The sequence below is a fragment of the Eumetopias jubatus genome, unplaced genomic scaffold, assembly GCF_037043125.1.
Source record: "Eumetopias jubatus isolate StellerSeaLion01/CBP00866 unplaced genomic scaffold, mEumJub1_p1.0 scaffold_7, whole genome shotgun sequence".
Taxonomy (NCBI): Eukaryota; Metazoa; Chordata; class Mammalia; order Carnivora; family Otariidae; genus Eumetopias; species Eumetopias jubatus.
In genome coordinates, this window is record NW_028274813.1 from 96,221,838 (window position 1) to 96,244,977 (window position 23,140).

At 37.7% G+C, this 23,140-nt stretch overlaps 1 protein-coding gene across 1 annotated transcript in view; it reads right to left on the reverse strand.

The window, feature by feature from the left end:
• The window catches only part of RAB27A (RAB27A, member RAS oncogene family), a 78,399-nt gene that overhangs the window by 23,895 nt on the left and 31,364 nt on the right, over positions 1-23,140 (reverse strand). The window contains exon 3 of the mRNA XM_028099900.2: positions 11,087-11,261. Coding sequence (XP_027955701.1) covers positions 11,087-11,239 — 153 coding nt within the window. The 5' untranslated portion in view covers positions 11,240-11,261. The remainder of the gene's footprint in view (positions 1-11,086; positions 11,262-23,140) is intronic.

Genomic DNA, 23,140 nt, shown 5'->3' on the forward strand with positions numbered 1-23,140 from the left:
TAATATATAAGTTGTTCTCTCTTTAAAATTTTGAGATACAGTTTCTTCTAACAGATCAAAATATACCCCAAATCACTAGTGTATTCCTTTGTTCTAGTCTCCTGCCTGATCACATTCTCTCCATTTTTTTTTAAATCTTCTTTCTTTTTTCAAGCAACTTCTTATCTTATCAATTCCATTTTTATAATCTTTTATAATTTTCATCTTTACAGTCACCTTCCATCCCTTCATTGTATCAACCCTTACTTTGTACATATATGTCTTTCTTCCTTTAAAATTTTAGGAGGCACTTTTTTCTAACAAACCAAAGTACGCCCAAAATCTAGTGTGTGGCACTGATCTATGCACTAGCCGGTACATATTTGATCATATTCTGATTTTTTTGTGTTGTTCTGTTTTTGTTCTTATCTTTTTTTTTCCTCTTTCTTTTTTCTTTCTTTCCCTTTCTTTTCCCCCATTTCAGGTCTTTTCTGATTTGTATAGAGTATATTTGCTGGGGACGTTGTTAACCTGTTAGCATTTTGTTCTCTCATTCAACTATTTTCCTCTGGACAAAATGACAAGACGAAAAAAATCACCACAGCAAAAAGAACAAGAGGTAGTACCGTCAGCCAGGGACCCACTCAATACGGACATTAGTACAATGTCAGACCTAGAGTTCAGAATCATGACTTTAAAGATACTAGCTGGGCTTAAAAAAAGCGTGGAAGTTATTAGAGAAACCCTTTCTGGAGAAATAAAAGAACTAAAATCTAACCAAGTCAAAATCAAAAAGGTTATTAATAAGGTGCAATCAAAAATGGGGGCACTAACTGCTAGGATAAGTGAGGCAGAAGAGAGAATCAGTGATATAGAACACCAAATGATGGAAAATAAAGAAGCTGAGAAAAAGAGAGATAAACAACTACAGGATCATGAGGGCAGAATTCAAGAGATAACTGATATGATAAGACGAAACAACATTAGAATTGGGATCCCAGAAGAAGAAAAAAGAGAGAGAGGGGCAGAAGGTATATTGGAGCAAATAATAGCAGAGAACTTCCCTAATGTGAGGAAGGAAACAGGCATCAAAATCCAGGAGGCACAGAGAACCCCTCTCAAACTCAATAATAATAGGTCAACACCCCAACATCTAATACTAAAACTTACGAGTCTCAGAGACAAAGAGAAAATCCTGAAAGCAGCTCAGGAGAAGAGATATGTAACCTACAATGGTAGAAATATTAAAGTGGCAACAGACCTATCCACAGAGACCTGGCAGGCCAGAAAGGACTGGCAAGATATCTTCAGAGCACTAAATGAGAAAAATATGCAGCCAAGAATACTATATCCAGCTAGGCTGTCATTGAAAATAGAAGGAGAGATAAAAAGCTTCTAGGACAAACAAAAACTAGGAATTTGCAAACACGAAACCAGCCCTCCAAGAAATATTGAAAGGGGTCCTCTAAGCAAAGAGAGAGCCTAAAAGCAGCAGAGATCAGAAAGGAACACAGACAATATACAGTAACAATCACCTTACAGGCAACACAATGGCACTAAATTCATACCTTTCAATAGTTACCCTGAATGTAAATGGGCTCAGTGCCCCAACCAAAAGACACAGGCTATCAGATTGGATTAAAAAACAAGACCCATCGATATGCTGTCTGCAAGAGAATCATTTTAGACCCAAAGACACCCCAAGATTGAAAGTGAGGGGGTGGAAAACCATTTACCATGCTAATGGACACCAAAAGAGAACTGGGGTGGCAATCCTTATATCAGACAAATTAGATTTTAAAACAAAGACTGTAGTAAGAGATGAAGAAGGACACTATATCCTACTTAAAGGGTCTATTCAACAAGAAGATCTAACCATTGTAAATATCTATGCCCCTAACATGGGAGCAACCAATTATATAAGGCAATTAATAACAAAAGCAAAGAAACACATTGACAACAATACAATAATAGTGGGGGACTTTAACACCCCCATGACTGAAATGGACAGATCATTTAAGCAAAAGATCAACAAGGAAATAAAGACTTTAAATGACACACTGGACCAAATGGACTTCATAGACACATTCAGAACATTGCATCCCAAAGCAACAGAATACACATTCTTCTCTAGTGCCCATGGAACATTCTCCAGAATAGATCACATCCTAGGTCACAAATCAGGTCTCAACCGGTACCAAAAGATTGGGATCATTCCCTGCATATTTTCAGACCACAATGCTTTGAAACTAGAACTCAATCACAAGAGGAAAATCGGAAAGAACTCAAATACATGGAGGCTAAAGAGCATCCTACTAAAGAATGAATGGGCCAACCAGGAAATTAAAGAAGAATTAAAAAAATTCATGGAAACCAATGAAAATGAAAACACAACTGTTTAAAATCTTTGGGATACAGCAAAGGCAGTCCTCAGAGGAAAGTATATAGCAATACAAGCCTTTCTCAAGAAACAAGAAAGGTCTCAAATACACAACCTAACCTAAAGGAGCTGGAGAAAGAACAGCAAATAAAGCCTAAACCCAGCAGGAGAAGAGAAATCATAAAGATCAGAGCAGAAATCAATGAACTAGAAACCAAAAGAACAGTAGAACAGATCAACAAAACTAGGAGCTGGTTCTTTGAAAGAATTAACAAGATTGATAAACCCCTGGCCAGACTTATCAAAAAGAAAAGAGAAATGACCCAAATCAACAAAATCATGAATGAAAGAGGAGAGATCACAACCAACACCAAAGAAATACAAACAATTATAAGAACATATTATGAGCAACGATATGCCAGCAAATTAGATAACCTGGAAGAAATGGGTGCATTCCTAGAGATGTATCAACTACCAAAATTGAACCAGGAAGAAATAGAAAACCTGAGCAGACCTATAACCACTATGGAAATTGAAGCAGTCTTCAAAAAATCTCCCAAGAAACAAAAGCCCAGGGCCAGATGGCTTCCCAGGGGAATTCTATCAGACATTTAAAAAAGAATTAATACCTATTCTCCTGAAACTGTTCCAAAAAATAGAAATGGAAGGAAAACTTCCAAACTCATTTTATGAGGCCACCATTACCTTGATCCCCAAACCAGACAAAGACCCCGTCAAAAAGGAGAATTACAGACCAATATCCTTGATGAACATGGATGCAAAAATTCTCACCAAAATACTCGCCAATAGGATCCAACAGTACTTTAAAAGGATTCTTCACCACGACCAAGTGGGATTTATCCCTGGGCTGCAAGGTTGGTTCAACATCCGCAAATCAATCAATGTGATACAATACATTAACAAAAGAAAGAACAAGAATCATATGATCCTCTCAATAGATGCAGAAAAAGCATTTGACAAAGTACAGCATCCTTTCTTGATCAAAACTCTTCAGAGTATAGGCATAGAGGGTACATACCTCAATATCATAAAAGCCATCATGAAAAACCTACAGCAAATATCATTCTCAATGGGGAAAAGCTGAGAGCTTTTCCCCTAAGCCAGGAACGCAACAGGGATGTCCACTATCACCATTGGTATTCAACATAGTATTAGAAGTCCTAGCCACAGCAATCAGACAACAAAAAGAAATCAAAGGCATCCAAATCGGCAAAGAGGAAGTCAAACTCTCACTCTTTGCAGATGATATGATACTGAATGTGGAAAACCGAAAAGACTCCACCCCAAAACTGCTGGAACTCATACAGGAATTCAGTAAAGTAGCAGGATATAAAATCAATGCACAGAGATCAGTGGCATTCCTATACACCAACAAGACAGAAGAGAGACAAATCAAGAGTCGATCCCATTCACAATTGCACCCAAAACCATAAGATACCTAGGAATAAATCTAACCAAAGAGGCAAAGGATCTGTACTCAGAAAACTATAAAATACTCATGAAAGAAATTGAAGAAGACACAAAGAAATGGAAAAACGTTCCATGCTCATGGATTGGAAGAACAAACATTGTGAAGATGTCAATGCTACCTAGAGCAATCTACACATTCAATGCAATCCCCATCAAAATACCATCCACTTTTTTCAAAGAAATGGAATAATCCTAAAATTTGTATGGAACCAGAAGAGACCCCGAATAGCCAGAGGAATACTGAAAAAGAAAAGCAAAGCTGGCGGCATCCCAATTCCGGACTTCCAGCTCTATTACAAAGCTGTCATCATCAAGACAGTATGGTACTGGCACAAAAACAGACACATAGATCAATGGAACAGAAGAGAGAGCCCAGAAATGGACCCTCAACTCTATGGTCAACTCATCTTTGACAAAGCAGGAAAGAATGTCCAATGGAAAAAAGACAGTCTCTTCCACAAATGGTGTTGTGAAAATTAGACAGCCACATGCAGAAGAATGAAAGTGGACCATCTCTTTACACCACACACAAAAATAGACTCCAAATGGTTGAAAGACCTAAATGTGAGACAGGAGTCCATCAACATCCTAAAGGAGAACACAGGCAGCAACCTCTTCGACCTCAGCCGCAGCAACTTCTTCCTAGAAACATCGCCAAAGGCAAGGGAAGCAAGGGCAAAAATGAACTATTGGGATTTCATCAAGATAAAAAGCTTTTGCACAACAAAAGAAACAGTCCACAAAACCAAAAGACAACCGACAGAATGGGAGAAGATATTTGCAAATGACATATCAGATAAAGGGCTAGTATCCAAAATCTATAAAGAACTTATCGAACTCAACACCCAAAGAACAAATAATCCAATCAAGAAATGGGCAGAAGACATGAACAGACATTTTTCCAAAGAAGACATCCAAATGGCCAAGAGACACATGAAAAAGTGCTCAACATTGGTCGGCATCAGGGAAATCCAAATCAAAACCTCAATGAGATACCACCTCACACCAGTCAGAATGGCTAGAATTAACAAGTCAGGAAACGACAGATGTTGGCGGGGATGCGGATAAAGGGGAACCCTCCTACACTGTTGGTGGGAAAGCAAGCTGGTGCAACCCCTCTGGAAAACAGTATGGAGGTTCCTCAAACAGTTGAAAATAGAGCCACCATACGATCCAGCAATTGCACTACTGGGTTTTTACCCCAAAGATACAAATGTAGGGATCCGAAGGGGTACGTGCACCCTGATGCTTATAGCAGCAATGTCCACAATAGCCAAACTGTGGAAAGAGCCAAGATGTCCATCGACAGATGAATGGATAAGGAAGATGTGGTATATATACACAATGGAATATTATGCAGCCATCAAAAGGAATGAGATCTTGCCATTTGCAATGACGCGGATGGAACTGGAGGGTGTTATGCTGAGTGAAATAAGTCAATCAGAGAAAGACATGTATCTTATGATCTCACTGATATGAGGAATTCTTAATATCAGGAAACAAACTGAGAGTTGCTGGAGTGGTGGGGGGGGTAAGGGATGGGTGGTTGGGTGATAGACATTGGGTTGGGTATGTGCTATGGTGAACGCTGTGAATTGTGCAAGACTGTTGAATCACAGATCTGTACTTCTGAAACAAATAATGCAACATATGTTAAGGAAAAAGAAAAAGAAGATAGCAGGAGGGGAAGAATGAAGGGGAGTAAGTTGGACGGGGAGATGAACCATGAGAGACGATGGACTCTGAAAAACAAACTGTGGGTTGTAGAGGGGAGGAGGGTAGGGGGATGGGTTAGCCTGGTGATAGGTATTAAAGAGGGCACATTCTGTGTGGAGCACTGGGTGTTATGCACAAACAATGAATCAAGGAACACTACATCAAAAACTAATGATGTAATATATGGTGATTAACATAACAATAAACAAATTTAAAAAAAGAAAAAGAACATGTAGGGAGAAAAAGGGAGAAATAAACGTGTCAACCATTATATTGGAGACTTCAATACTCCACTTTTTATAATGGATAGAACAAGTAGGCAGATGAACAAGGAAACAGAAGACTTACACAACACTGTAAACCAAAGACATAACAGACATCCATAGAACACTCAACAACTGCAGAACACACATTCTTCCCAGGTACACATGAAACATTCTCAAGGATAGGCCATATATTAGATCATGAAACAAGCCTCAATAAACTTCAAAGTCTGAAATAATACAAACTATGTCTCCAACCACAATGGGGTAAAATTAGCAATCATTAACAGAAAAAAAATTTTGGAAAATTCACAAATATATAGAAATTAAATAACACAGTCTTAAATAACAATGGGTCAACGAAGAAACACAAGGGAAATTAGAAAAATCTAATGAAGTACCGTATGGTGACTAATATAACATAATAAAAAAAAAAGAAAATATTTTTAGATGGGTAAAAATAAAAGCACAACTACAGAAAATTATCAAATGAAGCTAAAGCAGTGCCCAGAGGTAAATTTATAGCAGTAAACACCTATATCAAAAAAGAAGATCTCAAAGCAATAACTTAACTTTCAACCTTAAGAAACTAGAAAATAAGAGAAATTAAACCAAAGGCAAACAGAGGGAAAGAAATTATAGTGGAAATAAATTATCTTTTCTTTGAAAAGTTCAACAAAATTGATAAACCTTTAGCTAGACTGACCAAGGAGAAAAATAGGAGACTCAAATTCCTAAAATCAGGAAGTTTTAAAAAGATCTCCTATATATCCAGACATATTAAAAAATAAAAATTAAAATAATTTTTTAATATTTATTTTAGAGACAGAGAGAGCATGAGTGGGAGGGACAGACTGAGAGGGAGAATCTCACACAGACACTGCTCTGAGTGCAAAACCCAATGTGGGGCTAGATCTCAGAACCCTGAAATGATGACCTGAGCCAAAACCAAGAGTCAGACATTCAAATGGCTGTGCCACCCAGGTACCCAAATTAAAATAATTTTTAAAAACTTTTAAAAAGGACAACACTACCAACTTTACATATATAAAAAGATTATAAAGGAATACTATGAACAATCGTATGCCAAAAAATTAGATAATCATATGCTTAGACACAAACAATTGAAACTAACTCAAGAAGAAATAGAACATCTAAATAGACATATAACCAATAAGGAGACTGAATTAGTAATCAAAAACTTATCACAAAGAAAAGGCCAGGCCCAAATATCTTCACTGGTGAATTCGACCAAGCATTTGGAGAGGAATCAACACCAATCTTTCCCAAACTCCTCCAAAATATAGAAAAGGAAGAAACACTTCCCAACTCATTTTGTAAAGCCAATATTATCCTGATACCAAAACTAAAGATATGCAGAAAAAAAAAAACTACAGGCCAATATCCATTCTGAATATATAGACACCAAAATACTATCAAACAGAATTCAGCAACATATAAGAAGGATTATACACCATGACAAAGTAAAATTTATCACAGGAACAGCAAGGTTGATTTGACTTACAAAAATCAATCAATACAATATAATACACTGTAGTAGAATAAAGGACAAAACCACATGACCATCTCTATAGATGCAGGAAAAAAATCCTTTGAAAATATTCAATGTCTTTCATCATAAAAACACTCAAAAACAGAAGAGAATGTCCTCAACTTGAAAAACAGCATCTACGAAAAAACAGAGCTTACATTATACTTAATGGTGAAGGTCTGAATGTTTTTTCCCTGCAATCAAAACAAGATGAGGATGTCCTCTCTCATCAGTTCTATTCAACATTTTACTGGAGGTTCCTGCGAGGGTAATTAGGCAAGAAAAAAAATAAAACATATCCAAATTGGAAAAGAAGAAGTAAAGCAGAAGATGACATGATCTTGTATATAGAAAACCCTAAGGAATAAACACACACACACACACACACGCACACACACACACACACACACACACACAATTAGAATAAACAAGTTCAGCAAGGTTTCCATATATAAGATCAATTTACAAAATAAATTCTATTTCTATACACTGGCAATGAACAATTCAAAGTGAATTAAGAAAATACAATTTCCAATAGCATAAAAAATTAAGATACTTAATAAATTGAACAAAAAAGTGTAAAACTTACACTTTGAAAGCTATAAAACATTGTTGAAAGAAATTAAAGATCTAAACAAATGGAAAACTATCTCATGTTCATGGATCAAAAGATGTAATATTGTTAAGATACCAATATTCCCCAAATTGATCTACAGATTTGGTGCGATCCCTATCAGAGTCTCAGCTGGCTTCTTTGTAGAAATTGATAAGCTGACCCTAAAATTCAAATGGAATTGCAAGGAATCAAAAACAATCTTGAAAAGGAAGAACAAAGTGAGAGGACTCATGCTTCCCAATTTCAAAACTTAGTACAAAGCAGAAGTAATCAAGATAGTACTGGCTGAAGGATAGGTATCTAGATGAATGGAATACAATTGAGAGTGCAAAAATAAACATATTTATGGTCAACTGATTTTGAACAAGAGTACCAAGACCATTCATGGGGGAAAGAATAGTCTTTTCAATAAATGCTGCTGGGACAACTGGATAACCCCATGCAAAAAAAAAAAATAGAAGCTGGACCCCTTTCATAACATATACAAAAATTAACCCAAAATGGATCACAGACCTAACCGTAAGGGTTATAATTATTTATATATAATTAAAATATATATATAATTAAAATATATAATTAAAAATATATATAATTAAAATATATATAAAATATATATATGAACATTTATCCAGAATATATTTTTAAAACTCTTAAAAGTAAAGAACAAAAAGACAACCAATTTCAAAACAGGCAAACAATCTGAAGACATTTCTCCAAAGGTGATACACAAATGGTTAATAAGTACATGAAAGAAATGATTGCTCAAAAACATCTGTCATCAGGGAAATTTATGTCAAACCTACAATGAGGTACCACAGCACACTATTTAATCAAACAGAAAATAACAAGAGTTGGTGAGGATATGGAGAAAAGGGAACCCTCTTACATTGCTGGTAAGAATGTAAAATGGTGCAGCATCTTTAGAAAATTTGGAAATTACTCAAAGTTAAATAGAGAGTTATCATATGGCCAATTAATTCTACGCCTAGGTGTATACCCAAGAGATTTGAAAACATAAGTCCACACAAAAAATGTATATGACTCTCATGGTTCATCTCCCCTCCTATCTTCTTCTTCTTCTTTTTTTTTTAACATGTATTATTTGTTTCAGAGGCATGGTGATTAACATAATAAAAAAAAGTACAAAGGCACACTGAGTAGAAGCAATTTATAATACATCTATTAAAAAAAGGGCTCATATCCAAAATATATTTTTAAATTTCTACAAATAAAAAAAGGGCAAAAGACAAAAATAATGTATATGACTGTTAATGGAAGCATTATTCATTATAGCTTAAAAGTAAAACAGGGCGCCTGGGTGGCTCAGTTGGTTGGGCGATTGCCTTCAGCTCAGGTCATGATCCCGGAGTCCGGGGATCGAGTCCCACATAAGGCTCCCTGCTCAGCAGGGAGTCTGCATGTCCCTCTGACCCTCCTCCCTCTCATGCTCTATCTCATTCTCTCAAATAAATAAATAAAATCTTTAAAAAAAAAAAAGTGAAACAACCCAAATGTCTATCAATGGATGAATAGATAAACAAAATGTGGTCTATCAATACAATGGAATATTATTTGGTCATAAAAAAGAATGAAGTTCTGATCCATGCTACAACATGGATGAACCTTGAAAACATTATGCTAAATGAAAGAAGCCAGACACAAAAGGCCATATCTTGTATGATTCCATTTATATGATATGTCCAGAATAGTCAAGTCTATAGAGAATAGATTAGTGGCTAGAGGGAGGGTAAATGGGGAATGACTGCTAAGGGGCAGGAGGTTTCCTTTGGGGGTGATGAAATGTTCTAAAATGAGATGCACAACTGTGAATATTACTAAAAACCACTGAACTGTACACTTTCAATGGGTGAACTTTATGTTATGTGAATTATATCTCAATAAAGTGATTTTTTAAAAACAAGGTTATAAAATGGGGATTAATAAATATAATCACATACATATATACTGATTCTACTAATTGTATGTCAATACTAAAAATTTAATGAAATCCTATTCTTACTCAGTGGTTCTGAGTCTATAGGATTCTCTGGCAGTGGAAGAAAAAGACCTTGAGTAAGAAGGAATGAATACTTCTATCCTAGAAGCCAGAGACCCTTTATCTTTTCTAGGTAGAATATGCTCCATTGAAAGATCTGTGTCATTAATCTCTTGACCACTTGTTGAGGGGCTTCATGGTAACAGTCGATTTTTCAGCAAGAAATGTAGCTCATGATGAAGGCCATCTTCTCTCTGCAAATCTGACACAGGGACCTCCTGCCCTCCCCTCCACCAGCGGAATAACTTGCAGCTCTATGGTCCCTTAAATAAAGAAAAAAAGAGCCTCTTCCTTCATCATTCAGTAGAACCTCCCTGTTCCCTTGGTAACTTCCCCGTTCAACATACATGGCTGGCATTCTCACTCCCATGCCAACCTCACCTTCCTGGCAGCAGTGACAAGTTCTGCCATGTAGTGTTCCATGTGGGATTGAATTAAGACAAAGGCCATTAAAAATGACATCAAAGGTGGAAGAAACAGTCCACAAAACAGGAGTAGGTTGGCTAGGGTGGTTTGTAGGTTTCATAACAAAGGTAGACAAATAACTTTGTGGAGTTCTGAGGGAACATACAAATCAAAAGGGTATCAAGGGACAATTAAAAGAAATCTTCACTTTTGTCTCAAGGGTTTTATATTAAAGGTCCCTTCAGCACAACTTTCTATTTTATTTTTTTAAAGATTTTATTTATTTATTTGACACAGAGAGAGAGACAGCCAGAGAGGGAACACAAGCGGGGGGGGGGCGGGTGGCAGAAGGAGAAGCAGGCTTCCCACTGAGCAGGGAGCCCAACGTGGGGCTCCATCCCAGGACCCTGGGATCATGACCTGAGCCAAAGGCAGACGCTTAATGACTGAGCCACCCAGGTGCCCCAGTACAACCTTTTAAATCACATTTCCTAGATTGAACAAAATACACGTTCACATGCACCCTTCCAATTTTATATTCCAAACTTTGTCCTTCTAATTCCTACAAAATAAACTAGACAGACAGGCAAATACTGAATCAGAGATCACATTTTTATATAGAACTTACCACTCTCTTTTCCCTGAAATCAATGCCCACTGTCGTGATAAATTTGGAGTTAAATTTACCATCTGTGTACTGGTAAAGTACACTGGTCTTCCCTACTCCAGAGTCTCCCAAAGCTAAAAACTTGATAAGGTAATCATAGTCTCCATCAGACATAATGAAGAACTCAGTGGTTCACCTGTAAAATACAAACAAATGCATATTTACTAAAAAGCTATCAGGAAATATTAGAATTTTCCATGAATAAAGTGAGTTATTTTAATATCCAGTTCAATTAAGTACTACATGATACCTATATGCCTAAGGGTTCTGTGAAGAGGATTAGATAGTATTCACTGCCCCCAAGGACCTAATAATTTGCTAGATGAGATGTTACTAATAAATAACAGCTTAATTTAAATTTAATGTGCATATTATAGTACCATTAAGACAAAAATTCCAAGTCACAGTAAAAATTAAGACGACAACCAGCACTAAGTCTTACATGCAGATCACATAGAACAAAAATTTTGAAAAGAAAGAAGGAGAATGTTAGAGGAATAATAATAATTCTTAGAGTGCAAGTGGTTCCAACTCCCCCCTTCTTTTTCAAAGTCTCCTGGTGCCCTTTTCATGATTTGTTTTTATTCTCTAAATAGAGTCCAACTTCTCAAAATATCAGTCCAACTGAAAATGTTGTCTGTCTCCTGGGAAGACTTACTTCGTTTTATGCTCCCATTTCTGATACCAATAAACCCTCCAGAAAATTAGAAAAATAATCAGTTCTCCCACTACCACTGACAACTCCACATGCCATTCAAATGCATATTTACCTATCCACATACACATCAGATGCCCTACATTAGATGCTGATTTTCCTCTCAGTGTCTATTTTCACTAAGCCTCACATTGAGAAACTTTACTACAATTCTCAGTGCTTCCTATAAGATTATATCTATAGATCCATAAAATTAATAAAAGCTCAAGCAAGGACATTTATTGATTTTCAAGTTTTCTTCCCCCCACCCCATCCTCAATTTGGTGACTCACCTTATGTTCAAAATTCCTGACCCCCAAGAGCCACTGCAATTTACTTCCTCATAGTGCCTTAGTAAAGATCTGGGACCTCATATTCAGATATGGCTGGTCAGCTGATAAGGGCAGAGACTCCACAAACATTCATAATTCTATTTGCACACTATAAAGAATGACACTTCACAGATGATGGCTTCCCTACATTATAGCTTCTGTATTCACAAGTCTAGGTTGCAGTATTAATGGTATATGACAGAATTCCTCTCCAGAAGCGGACCAATAGGGTACAAAGAAATATTCTAGTACGTCATATCATAGGATCTCATTTGGCTCCAAGTTGTTCATTAATTAGAGCTAAGAATTGAAAAGCAGGTCCAGATAACGTTTAATCATTTTGGAGGTTCCCCTCAAAATGAATGAGGAAGCAGAAAGCAACTCCAAATTCTGCAATGAGAATGATACAACACTTACTTCCTCTTTACTTTTAATTTGAACCAAGGGTGGTCATTCCTATGCCTATGTTTTTATATCATTTAAGGTACAGGAGAAAATGAATGTCTCCAATGGCATCACTTTTCTAGAATTCTCTAAATCCACTTGAATGGAATTCAAAGACAGATGAAACTATATCTGCTGCACCAAAATTTTATGTTTAGTTATCATGGGAGAAGAATCACACATATAAATCTAAAAATGCTCTTTGTGGGTTTTTCTATTCATATTGACAGCGATACATAACAGTTTGTTCCCAAACCAAGCCATCATAAAGGAAGTATTAAACCAAATACCACAACTGAAGGTATATAAATTTCACTATCAATATTAATCATAGTTTGCATTCTTCAGATCGCACCTCTAGGCAATTATCTGCCTTGTTGATCTGAAAATAATTGTCCAGACCTTTCACTCTCTGGGTTCAGTTTTCTTTTTTCTTTTTTTTTTTTTTTAAAGATTTTATTTATTTGAGAGAGAGAATGAGAGAGAGCACAAGAGGGAAGAGGGTCAGAGGGAGAAGCAGACTCCCTGCTGAGCAGGGAGCCTGATGTGGGACTCAATCCTGGGACTCCAGGATTATGACCTGAGCCGAAGGCAGTCGCTTAACCAACTGAGCCACTCAGGCACCCTGGGTTCAGTTTTCCAAAGGATGAAATAGAACCCAGAGAGGTTAACTCATTTGCACAGTCTAGAATATAAATCCCTTAATTCCAAGTTCAATGTCCAGTCTACCTCCAAGCTTACTGTCTGTTACTCAAACTTCCACAAATGCATGTTGGGCTTAAAGGTGACCAGGTATGGTATCATACAAGGTAGCCTAATAGGAAACACATGACCTCCGAAGTCAAGCTGAGCTGGGCTAAATTCCATGTCTCCCACATGCCTCAAATGTCTCTTGAGTCTTGGACAGGTTTCTTTCCTGTGAAAAAGAAGATACTATGTACACTCCCTCACACCATTGTTCTAAAGATTGAACAAGATACTCTCTGTGAAGCACCCAGCACAGTGCTTAGCATATACTGGATACTCAGTAAATGTTAGCTAACCCTCTTCACCCCATTCTGGACAGATTGGACTGGCTCTAAAGACCTCGAACAATCTCTGAAATTGCCTCTGAGCAGCTCAAAACATATTTCTAGCACAAAGGATTTCTGATTGGCTCAGAGTCCTTTGCCGAGTCAACACATCACTTTCAAAGTAATTCTGATCTTTTTTGGCCAATTTAAAGCAATTTCCTTTTAAATTGACATGCCTATTGCAAAAGAAGTTATGACTAGCCTAAAAACAGGTTCAAATCTGTATAAAACACTGCAGTCCATTCTATCAAGCTCATACTTTTTCAAAAAAATCTGAATGGTTCATTTTAGTTCAGAATGAAAGAATCAAACCTCAAAGAGGTTACATCTACAAAACTATTTCTGACTGAGTTAAAGCTATTTTGGCTAAAACTAAATATATCTAATGAAAATTACTGGGGTCTGGTTTCAATAGCTCAAACTGCTTCAAAAAGTTCTGACCTGGAAGGCATGTTCTGACTGGCTCACATGAGGTTTGATTGGTTTGGAGTATATTTTACTGAGTCAAATTAGTGCTGACCAGTTAAATCTCTTCAACTGGGTCATACTTGCTCTAATTTTATCAAACTGCTTATAACTAATTCATGTCATCTATAAAATTGCTTTTACTGTCTTAGACTAATTAAAAACTGGTTCAAACCAGTCCAAGTTGACTGATCAGATGTTCAAACAGTTCAAGACTAGAAATGTAAAACGATAAACAGAAACACAAAAAGCAATGGTTTAGTGCTTTAAACATATGCTGAACCAAAACACTTAAGTTTTTACTTATAATTACCTCAGTTGCAGATAGTCTATACACCCAATTTATCTCCAACACAATATAGTTTCTTTCTACACTTGAATGGTTTGTACGTGTTGGAGAACAGTAAACAGGTTGGGAGAAAGGAATATGGGCATGATGGCAGAGAATATGATAAACAATAGGAAAAGGTGTGATGAATGACAGAGGCTTCCTTGGTTGACAACTCCACCATTCATTTTATCTCAGGGACCTGGCAGCAAAACATTAATCCATGATCCAACAATAGAAGAGATTTCAAGTTAAGGAAAACCTGTAGCAAATTTGGAAGCTATGTAAAGTGTCTCCTAAATTGGTCACAATGACTAGGCTAGTCTGGGTTAACAGAGACCAGAATTCTAAAAAAGTAAGGAAGATGCAAGGAAATAAAAGGACTCAGGAAGGAAGCAGGCCTCCAAATTGATAACAGAGATTTTTCAGGGTTTGGGTAGGGTATTGATGGTGACAAGCTTCTTATCGGAGTTTGCAGCCAGTTAGTCAAATCCCAGAATTAGTGGAACCATTCCATCTTTCAGCAGAATATAATTCTGGTACAAACTATAACCCCAAACCCATCTTGCAGTCCCATATATGTGTATCACCACTGCTTATCACCACCAGATGAAGAAAACTTAATGTTAAGTTTCAGCTGCTGGTAGGTCTTCATATAGAACCATATTCATATTAAAAATTATTTTTCTTTCTTATTTTTGTTATTCAAGTCTTGAGTGGTATTTGAGGGGCCTAGTTTCCACAAAGAAAATACTCTACTCCCCAAGTATGGAAATAACATATTGTTTTTATGTTGGCATTTTAGAGCAGAAAGGGAAACACTGAAAACACACAGTTCAGAATTTGACATTTGGGACACCCAAACAACATTTTGTGCATGCTATTTGCAGTGAGCATTCCAGCCTATTGATGCTTAAGGAGCCAGTTCATGAAGGCTTTTCCCAATTGCATTATTCTTGCTAAAAATGGGTCAGAAGCCTAGGTCAGATGCCCACACACCAAGTACTTTACAATCCTTATCACAGCCCTAAAGTCAGGTGCTACATACCATGCACACTTCCTCTCAGAAGGATCTCAGTGCCATTCTATCATGAATGCCCCAATGAGAAGACAAGTAAGTGGGTCTTGGGCAGTCTATTCACATGCTAACATGGGCTCAATTCCTACACATTGTTGAGAGAAAAGAAAGAGGTCAACAACATGGACTCTAGAACCAAATGACCTGGATATGAATCCAGTCACTTCACTTTAGAAAATTTAATCCCTTGGGGTGTCTGGGTCACTCAGTTGGTTAAGCGACCGACTCTTGATTTCAGCTCAGGTCCTGATCTCAGGGTCCTGAGATCGGCCCACGTCAAAATCTGTGCTCAACTCGGAGTCTGCTTGTCCCTCTCCCTCTGCTCCTCGGCCCCCATACACTCTTTCTCTCTCTCCCAAATAAATAAAAGCTTTTTAAAAAAATAAAAGAAAAAATTTTAAAGAAAATATAATCCCTTTTGCCTCAGGTTCCCCCATTTTAAAAATGGGAATGATTTTTTTAAATTAATTTTTGTTTTATTAATTCTAGCATGCATATGCTTTCTCATTTTAACTTCTTTATAATCGGGATGCATCTTACATTTCATAGTCTTACAACCCATGGCGTCTTGCAATTATTACTAAATGAGGTGGCACTGGTGATTGTTATGTGAAAACCTTGCGTTAGCATCTTCTAGCAAGATCACAAATGCACCTTCAACACATTTTAGATTTGATGAAGCAGTAAACTTATCTCAGAGGGCTGGCATGAGGACTGAGTTAATGAATACATGAAGAGTCCAGGACAGTGTCTGGCACACAGTAAATCCTGTATAACTATTAACTGCCATTAGCATCATCATCTTGCAATCTAGGCTCTGGTCAATATGCGGGCAATATTACTTTCTTTCCTAGAACTGTAAGAAAGAACTATGCCCCTAGACTAAAAATTAATGAGAGGAAAAATAATGATCTATGAAGATAACTTAAACCAAAGTTCATTCTTTATATTCTACATCTCCTTCAGGAAGTAGCATCTGAGATACCTCAAGGAAATTTCTAAAAAGTCAAGAATGACCCTAATTTGGGACCTGCAAAAGACTTTCTTACTCAGCTCACTTCTAGCTCTCCTCCCTACACAAATATTTTTTCAAAGTGCTCTCCACCCTCACTCTCACCAGATTAACAATAGAAAGCAAGGAACACCCACTTCCTCAACATACACTAAGTGGTGATAATTGCCTGCTGAGAGAAAGTCAATGATCTTCTTCCTTATTTAAAAAATAAAACATATCTTAATTGTTCTTCAGGGAATAAGATAGAAGAGAGTGGTTTTAGTTAAGAGCAAAAGAATTAGATTTCTCTCCCTCCCTCCCTCCCTCTCTCCATCATCCGCCCCACCCCACACACACACCCCTAGGCAAATACTCCATAAAGCTTCCTATGAAAGTCAGTCATAGACTCCAACCTTAGGATCCCCTATCATTAGGCAGAACCATTCTGAAACTACTTCAGATAGCCATTTCTTGAAAGCCAAATTTTCCTCTATCACCCATATTTAGTACAGAGGATAGAAAAAGAGAGAGATATTAACTGACTAACCACCATGTGCCACAAACAGTACTAGGCATGCATGATTTTATTTTATCAGCACTACATCCTTAAAGAAAACTCTATGGTGTGTACCAAACTTATACTACATAAACAGGTTTTCTTAATATGATGGGAAGTAGGCTTGGGTTCAAATTCTGACTGTGTGTGTGACCTGGTCTGAGTTCTTTACACTAAGCCTCCATTCTTTCAACTATGGAGATAACAATGGTTATTAAGTGACATTATCCACAGAAAGCTTCTAGTGCACTGCTTGGTATATGTTAAATGTTCAACAGTTGAAAGAAACTTGTCTTTAGCAATACTATTACTAGTAGCCTCAAGTTCTCACAAAGGCATGTCATTTTATAATCTATTCTTAATTTAATCCACTACCTCAACCCTTAGAAGAATCATAGGAAAAATTCAATTTAGGTGCAATCACTTATGAGGTCTCTATTCAATACAAAAGCTATCTTGGCATCCCAGTATAACACTGAGTTTTATCTGTGTGATTTTTGGCAATTTCAGAGCTGGAATGTTCATCACTTGAATAATTTCCAGAAGAGGAAACTGAATGAAGCCCAGAGAAGACAAGTGAACAATATAAAATCAATCAGCAGGGGCACCTGGCGGGGGCTCAGTCCTTAAGCCTCTGCCTTCGGCTCAGGTCATGGTCCCAGGGTCCTGGGATCGAGTCCCGCATCAGGCTCCCTGCTCAGCGGGAAGTCTGCTTCTCCCTCTCCCACTCCCCCTGCTTGTGTTCCCTCTCTCGCTGTGTCTCTATCAAATAACAAAAATCTTTTAAAAAATAAAATAAATAAAAATAAAAATAAATAAATAAAATCAGTCAGCAGGCTAGATGTGGAGCTGAGCTATATCCCTAGTCTCCTAAATTCTAGTCCTATATCCTTTCTAACATATCATGATTTTTGTTCTCTCTGTATTCCTTCCTTCAAAGCCAGGAACCTCAGTTATAGTTGCTTTGATTCAGGAATCAAAAGTTTTCTGTGGTGCCAGCAGCGACAGAGATGAATTACTTTATACTTGGAGAAGGCTTAGACGAGAAGTTGGGACGAAGGGTCTGTACTTCTGCCTCTCTGTCACAAAGCTCTTCCTTCTGATGGGTTCCCCCAAGGAGAGAGGTCATAAACTGAGGGCATGTCTGCCTCTTCTTGGTCACAGCAAATCTAAGAAATTATGTATGTTGATATTTGTACCATCTCCTGTAAATCCTCTTTACGTAGGTCTTTCATGTGGCTTCAAAATGGAAAGAGCAGAAAAATCATGAAGTTTTTCATTTCCCAATAGATTGGTTTAATATTGAGCCTGGTGCTTTCTTCTCAAATCAAGATTATTTCCTGTGGTGCCACCTGAAGTTCTCTGTAAGGATACTTCTTCGGGCTCATTCACTCGCTTCTTCATTCATCAAATATATATTGACTGCTTGTTCTGTGCTTGGTGCCAGAGCACAATCGGAAGCCAATACTCAACATGAAAACCTTATACTTTTAGCCACATCCCAATCTACGTTCTCCTAAATGAGTATACCCACTTCTTTGGGTTTTCAAAAAAAGCCAATCCTCAAGAATATTTTAATCTTCCCTTGTAAACATAACACAACATGACATCAAAATTCATATCCCCACATTGCTTTTTCCCTGCCGATATGTGCACAAGTCACGTTTGGCATGCTTATAAAGATGCAAAAGGAAGAAAAATGTAAAGCTCAATAGAGAAGAAAGACAAAACCTTTAAAAGGGAAACATGAGTTATACTGTAAATGATTTTTACTGGACAACATTTTGAATTTCTTAGAGAGATTAATAAAATATTACAGTGTTCCTATAGAGCTTATGGACTTGCCTTGCCCAAAGTGATTTCTATGTAGAAATAGGAAAACGTGAATGTGAATATAACTATTACTTTTTTCAGATAAAACACAAAACATCAGCATTTTTGAGAACTATACTGCCTCATGTTCTGTTGTACATATTAACATCCCCTTATTCAAGGGTTCTTTTAGAGAAAAACGTCCACATACTAATGACTGGTGTAGAACAATAAAGTCTATTGGTGTTTTTTAAATTTAATGTTAAAAAGCAGTAGGCTTTTCTTGTTTAGTTTATGGCACCATTGTTGACCCATTCCTGGCATTCTGGAGGACACATATAATAAAGACAGCAGGAAACAGGAAGAGAAATCATACAGAGTGGGGCAGGATTGAAAAGGCATTTTACCATGTACCAAGGTAGGAGTGGGGACAACTTGTGTTTACCAAATAAGCCCTGGCTACAACTGTCTCAGACCATTGCAATTCCTATACCCTAAAGTCAGACACATCTACTTTCACTACAAAAACACCATATGTCCTGCCCAATAGTGGGGCTCCCCATTTCCACAAGAGGAGACAGTCTCTGCCCTCTGCGCACGTGAGCTTCTTCTTCTCAATTTCTGGTCTAGGTAAGAGTAGATAGGTTTCTGCCCTCCTTGAGAGTGGAATAGGTGAAATTATAAACAAAGTGCTTGTCGGGACACCTGGGTGGCTCAGTCGTTTAAGCGTCTGCCTTGGGCTCAGATCGTGATCCCAGGGTCCTGGAATCGAGTCCTGCATCAGGCTCCTTACTAGGTGGGGAGACTGCTTCTCCCTCTGTCTCTGCTGCTCCCCCTGCTTGTATTCTATCTCTCTCTGTCAAATAAATAAATAAAATCTTGAAAAAAAAAAAAGAGCTTGTCTTGTTTGCGCAAAGATCTTGGGTAGAGAGAAGTAAAAATCCAACGGCTTTGAAAAATAGAAGGAAATTGGAATCTAGCTCTTCCTTGTCTACTTATTCAAGGATAAGTTTGATTTTATCTAAATTGAGAATATTATATAACTGCATTAGATATTCACCTATAACCTATGATTCATAAATGTATTTCTATCAATACAGGGTTTAGTAGTAATATCATGGATCCAGCCTTAACAGTGAGGGGAGATATTCTTGGCTAAAAACTGATAGGATCCAAATTTGCAAATATTTATAAATGTGCCTGCTACACAGGATTATTTCATTCTCTGCATTTAAATAAAGTAAAAAGACTAACTTGTAGCAGATGGTGATATTCCAACATAGCAAGTTATTCAGAGAAAAAAATAAAATGACCTGCAAATACCATTAAATATACATTTCCAAATATTGGCAGGACATCCAAACATATCTTCATTTGTAAAAGCTTCCTCCAGACATTTGCAAATCCTTTAGGAGGGTAAAGAAAAAATAAACAGTCTCAATCCAGGACTTGACCTATTGTTTCTGCAATGTTACCATCACCTCAGTAGGTGAGCAACATAACCCAGTAAACAAATAATATAAGCAACTACACACTAGTGAAGAAGGGGACACTGGAATTATTCTTGAAAATAGAAAGCGTTCTTCTCGAGGACCATTGTGGAATGACTCAAATGATATACTAGTTGTTCTGTTGTTGTTGTTTAATTTATGGAGACCACCAATTGATTCATTTACTTAAAAGATGTTATTTGTTGCCCAAGCCTCTTTTAGGATCAGAATGTGAGTGTTTATAGGAAATTATGGAAAGTAAACACTGGTTGTTAAATTACTTAAAGTTTGTGATAAGTACCTCTTGTTTTATAGATAGACGGTAACAGGGAAAGGGCACACTATAGAACATGTCATTTATAAAATATAGGCCATACTGTGACAATAGGAGTGGCTGTTTGTTTTGCTGAGTAATATCTCAAACAACGTGAAAGCAGTTCCATAATGGACACAACCATATGTGACTGCAATGTCCAAGCCATGGCTAAATATGCTTAATGACACCACGAAGCTGTAAAGTCTCCAAGAATTTGATACAAGTGCAAAATCTGTAAAGTCTACTCCCACACAGTGGTTGCCTTTTATAAGCAAATAGAAGATGATTTTAACAGACCTTGGAGTCAGGGTCTCCTTTGTTCAAACAACAGGACACCATTACCTACCTGTGAGGAGTGAGGAGCAAAATGCCTAACGGATATCAATATGTCACAGCTCTCCTTACGACTACAACAGATTAAAGCTTGAACACTGATCTTATGGCTTTAAGCCTGGTGCTTTTCCACAATACCTTAGGAATGACACTGACACTTCATAAAACTCTCAAAGAATGTAGTGAAAATACTTTCCAAAAATGGAAACAGAGGGGTGACCTAAGCTACATGAAAGGTGGGACAGCTGCGAGTCCAACTGGTTGACAGAGGGAATTCTGCTCTTAACAAGCCAAAGGGTAGCATTCGGCTACGTCAGAGTGCCACCGAAGTCTGGGGCCTGGGACTCAAAGGCAGAAATACTCGAAGTGACAGGGCTGCTACCCCAGCCAGGACTGTAAGGATGACAAATTGAGTAGCACTCGAAGGACTTGATATTGGAATGTGCATTTCCTTAATACCCATCACCGGGCTATTAAGGAGGGCACGTATTGCATGGAGCACTGGGTGTTATACAAAAACAATGGATCGTGGATCACTACATGAAAAACTAATGATGTATTGTATGGTGACTAACATAATAAAAAATTAAAAATTAAAAAAAAGGAATGTTCATTTCCAAGGTTGCAAAACATACACCCCCTTTCCATTTTTTCACTTAGAAATGGAGTCGGAATTCTGCCAAGCCTTAACCTCCCACAGCATGGCACATGTGTGGTAAGACCTTTGGCCCGCACAGCCTGGCTCTCTCTTGCATCTCACCGGCTTCAAGTTTTTTTGTTGTGTGTGCTGCCACACAGGAAAGGTGTTAATCTGTCAGGAGAAACACACCAAATCAAGAAGCAAACCATTTCACTTGGTGAAGTGGCGATGATGCTTCTTTTATTCCAAGAAAAATTTTAGGATAGAAAAAAAACTTAGGAATTATAAGCAAGATCTATTGAGTATCACTGTCCAAATTATAAAAACAATTAGATAAATATCCCTGAGTTGAAAATAGCTAGGGAACAGAGGAGCTCCTTTATCACTGCCTTTTTTTAAAAAGTGAGAATGTGAGCACTCTGTATTTATTCACCCTATAGAAAAAGTGTGTCCAGAATATAAACACCACCCTGCCTTTCCAGACCCAATGATTTGCACACTAGGATATTATTTTCACTGTGCTTTATGATTTTTTTTTACAGTATCCTGAAATCAGTTCACTGATTTCTTCAACAAAGGACAGAATCCACACTTCAACTTTTCTGTGATGAGAGATGCTATACCTGCACCCCTGCAGGACCTGTGGATGTTGAGAGCTCCCATCCCACATGCCCTACTCCAAAGGCTAAACTGAACCACTGGTTTGGTATGCAGATGCTTACAATGGCTACTAAGATGTGCCAGATACGGTTCCACTTCCCCCTTGTCCTGCCTGCCCCACACCCTCACCCTCGTTCGCCACATCACAGCACAGCTGTTCTCAGCTCCCAGAAATAAGCTCCCAAGGCACATGGTGGCTTTACTAATGCACACAGGATTCCATCACCTCACAGCGGGCTCTCTTTTCCACAGATCGTCCTCCCTACAATCTCCCCATGTTGGGTAACAGCCTTGTTTCCAATAAGTACCCTTGTGCCATGACCCCTCTACTCTCCTTTTCCCCTTTCTGGCTTTCTTGTCTCTTATTTCCAGGTACTTTTCCCAAACTCCAGTTTGTGTGTGCAGCAACTGACCTTACACTAGCAATGCCGGTCAATGAACGCACGCTTTGGTAACACAGTGCACTGCCATGTTAACTTCAAGGTATTGGACCCTCCTCAATAAGCTCAAGAGCTCCTGTGTCTTCAAGGACTTCTACTTTTCCAATAAGCTCAAGAGCTGTCTCCCATCTATTCCTGGGAATAGAGTCATTTCAGGAACACAAATGCTTCTCAATACTGTGCTAGTTTTGGTTTTCCCATAATGTTAATGAACAGGCAGCATACTGGTACAAGTTGGTCCTGACTTTAAAACATCTGTAGGGGCGCCTGGGTGGCTCAGTCAGTTAAATTTTTTTTTAAAGATTTTATTTATTTATTTGAGAGAGAGAATGAGAGATAGAGAGCATGAGAGGGAAGAGA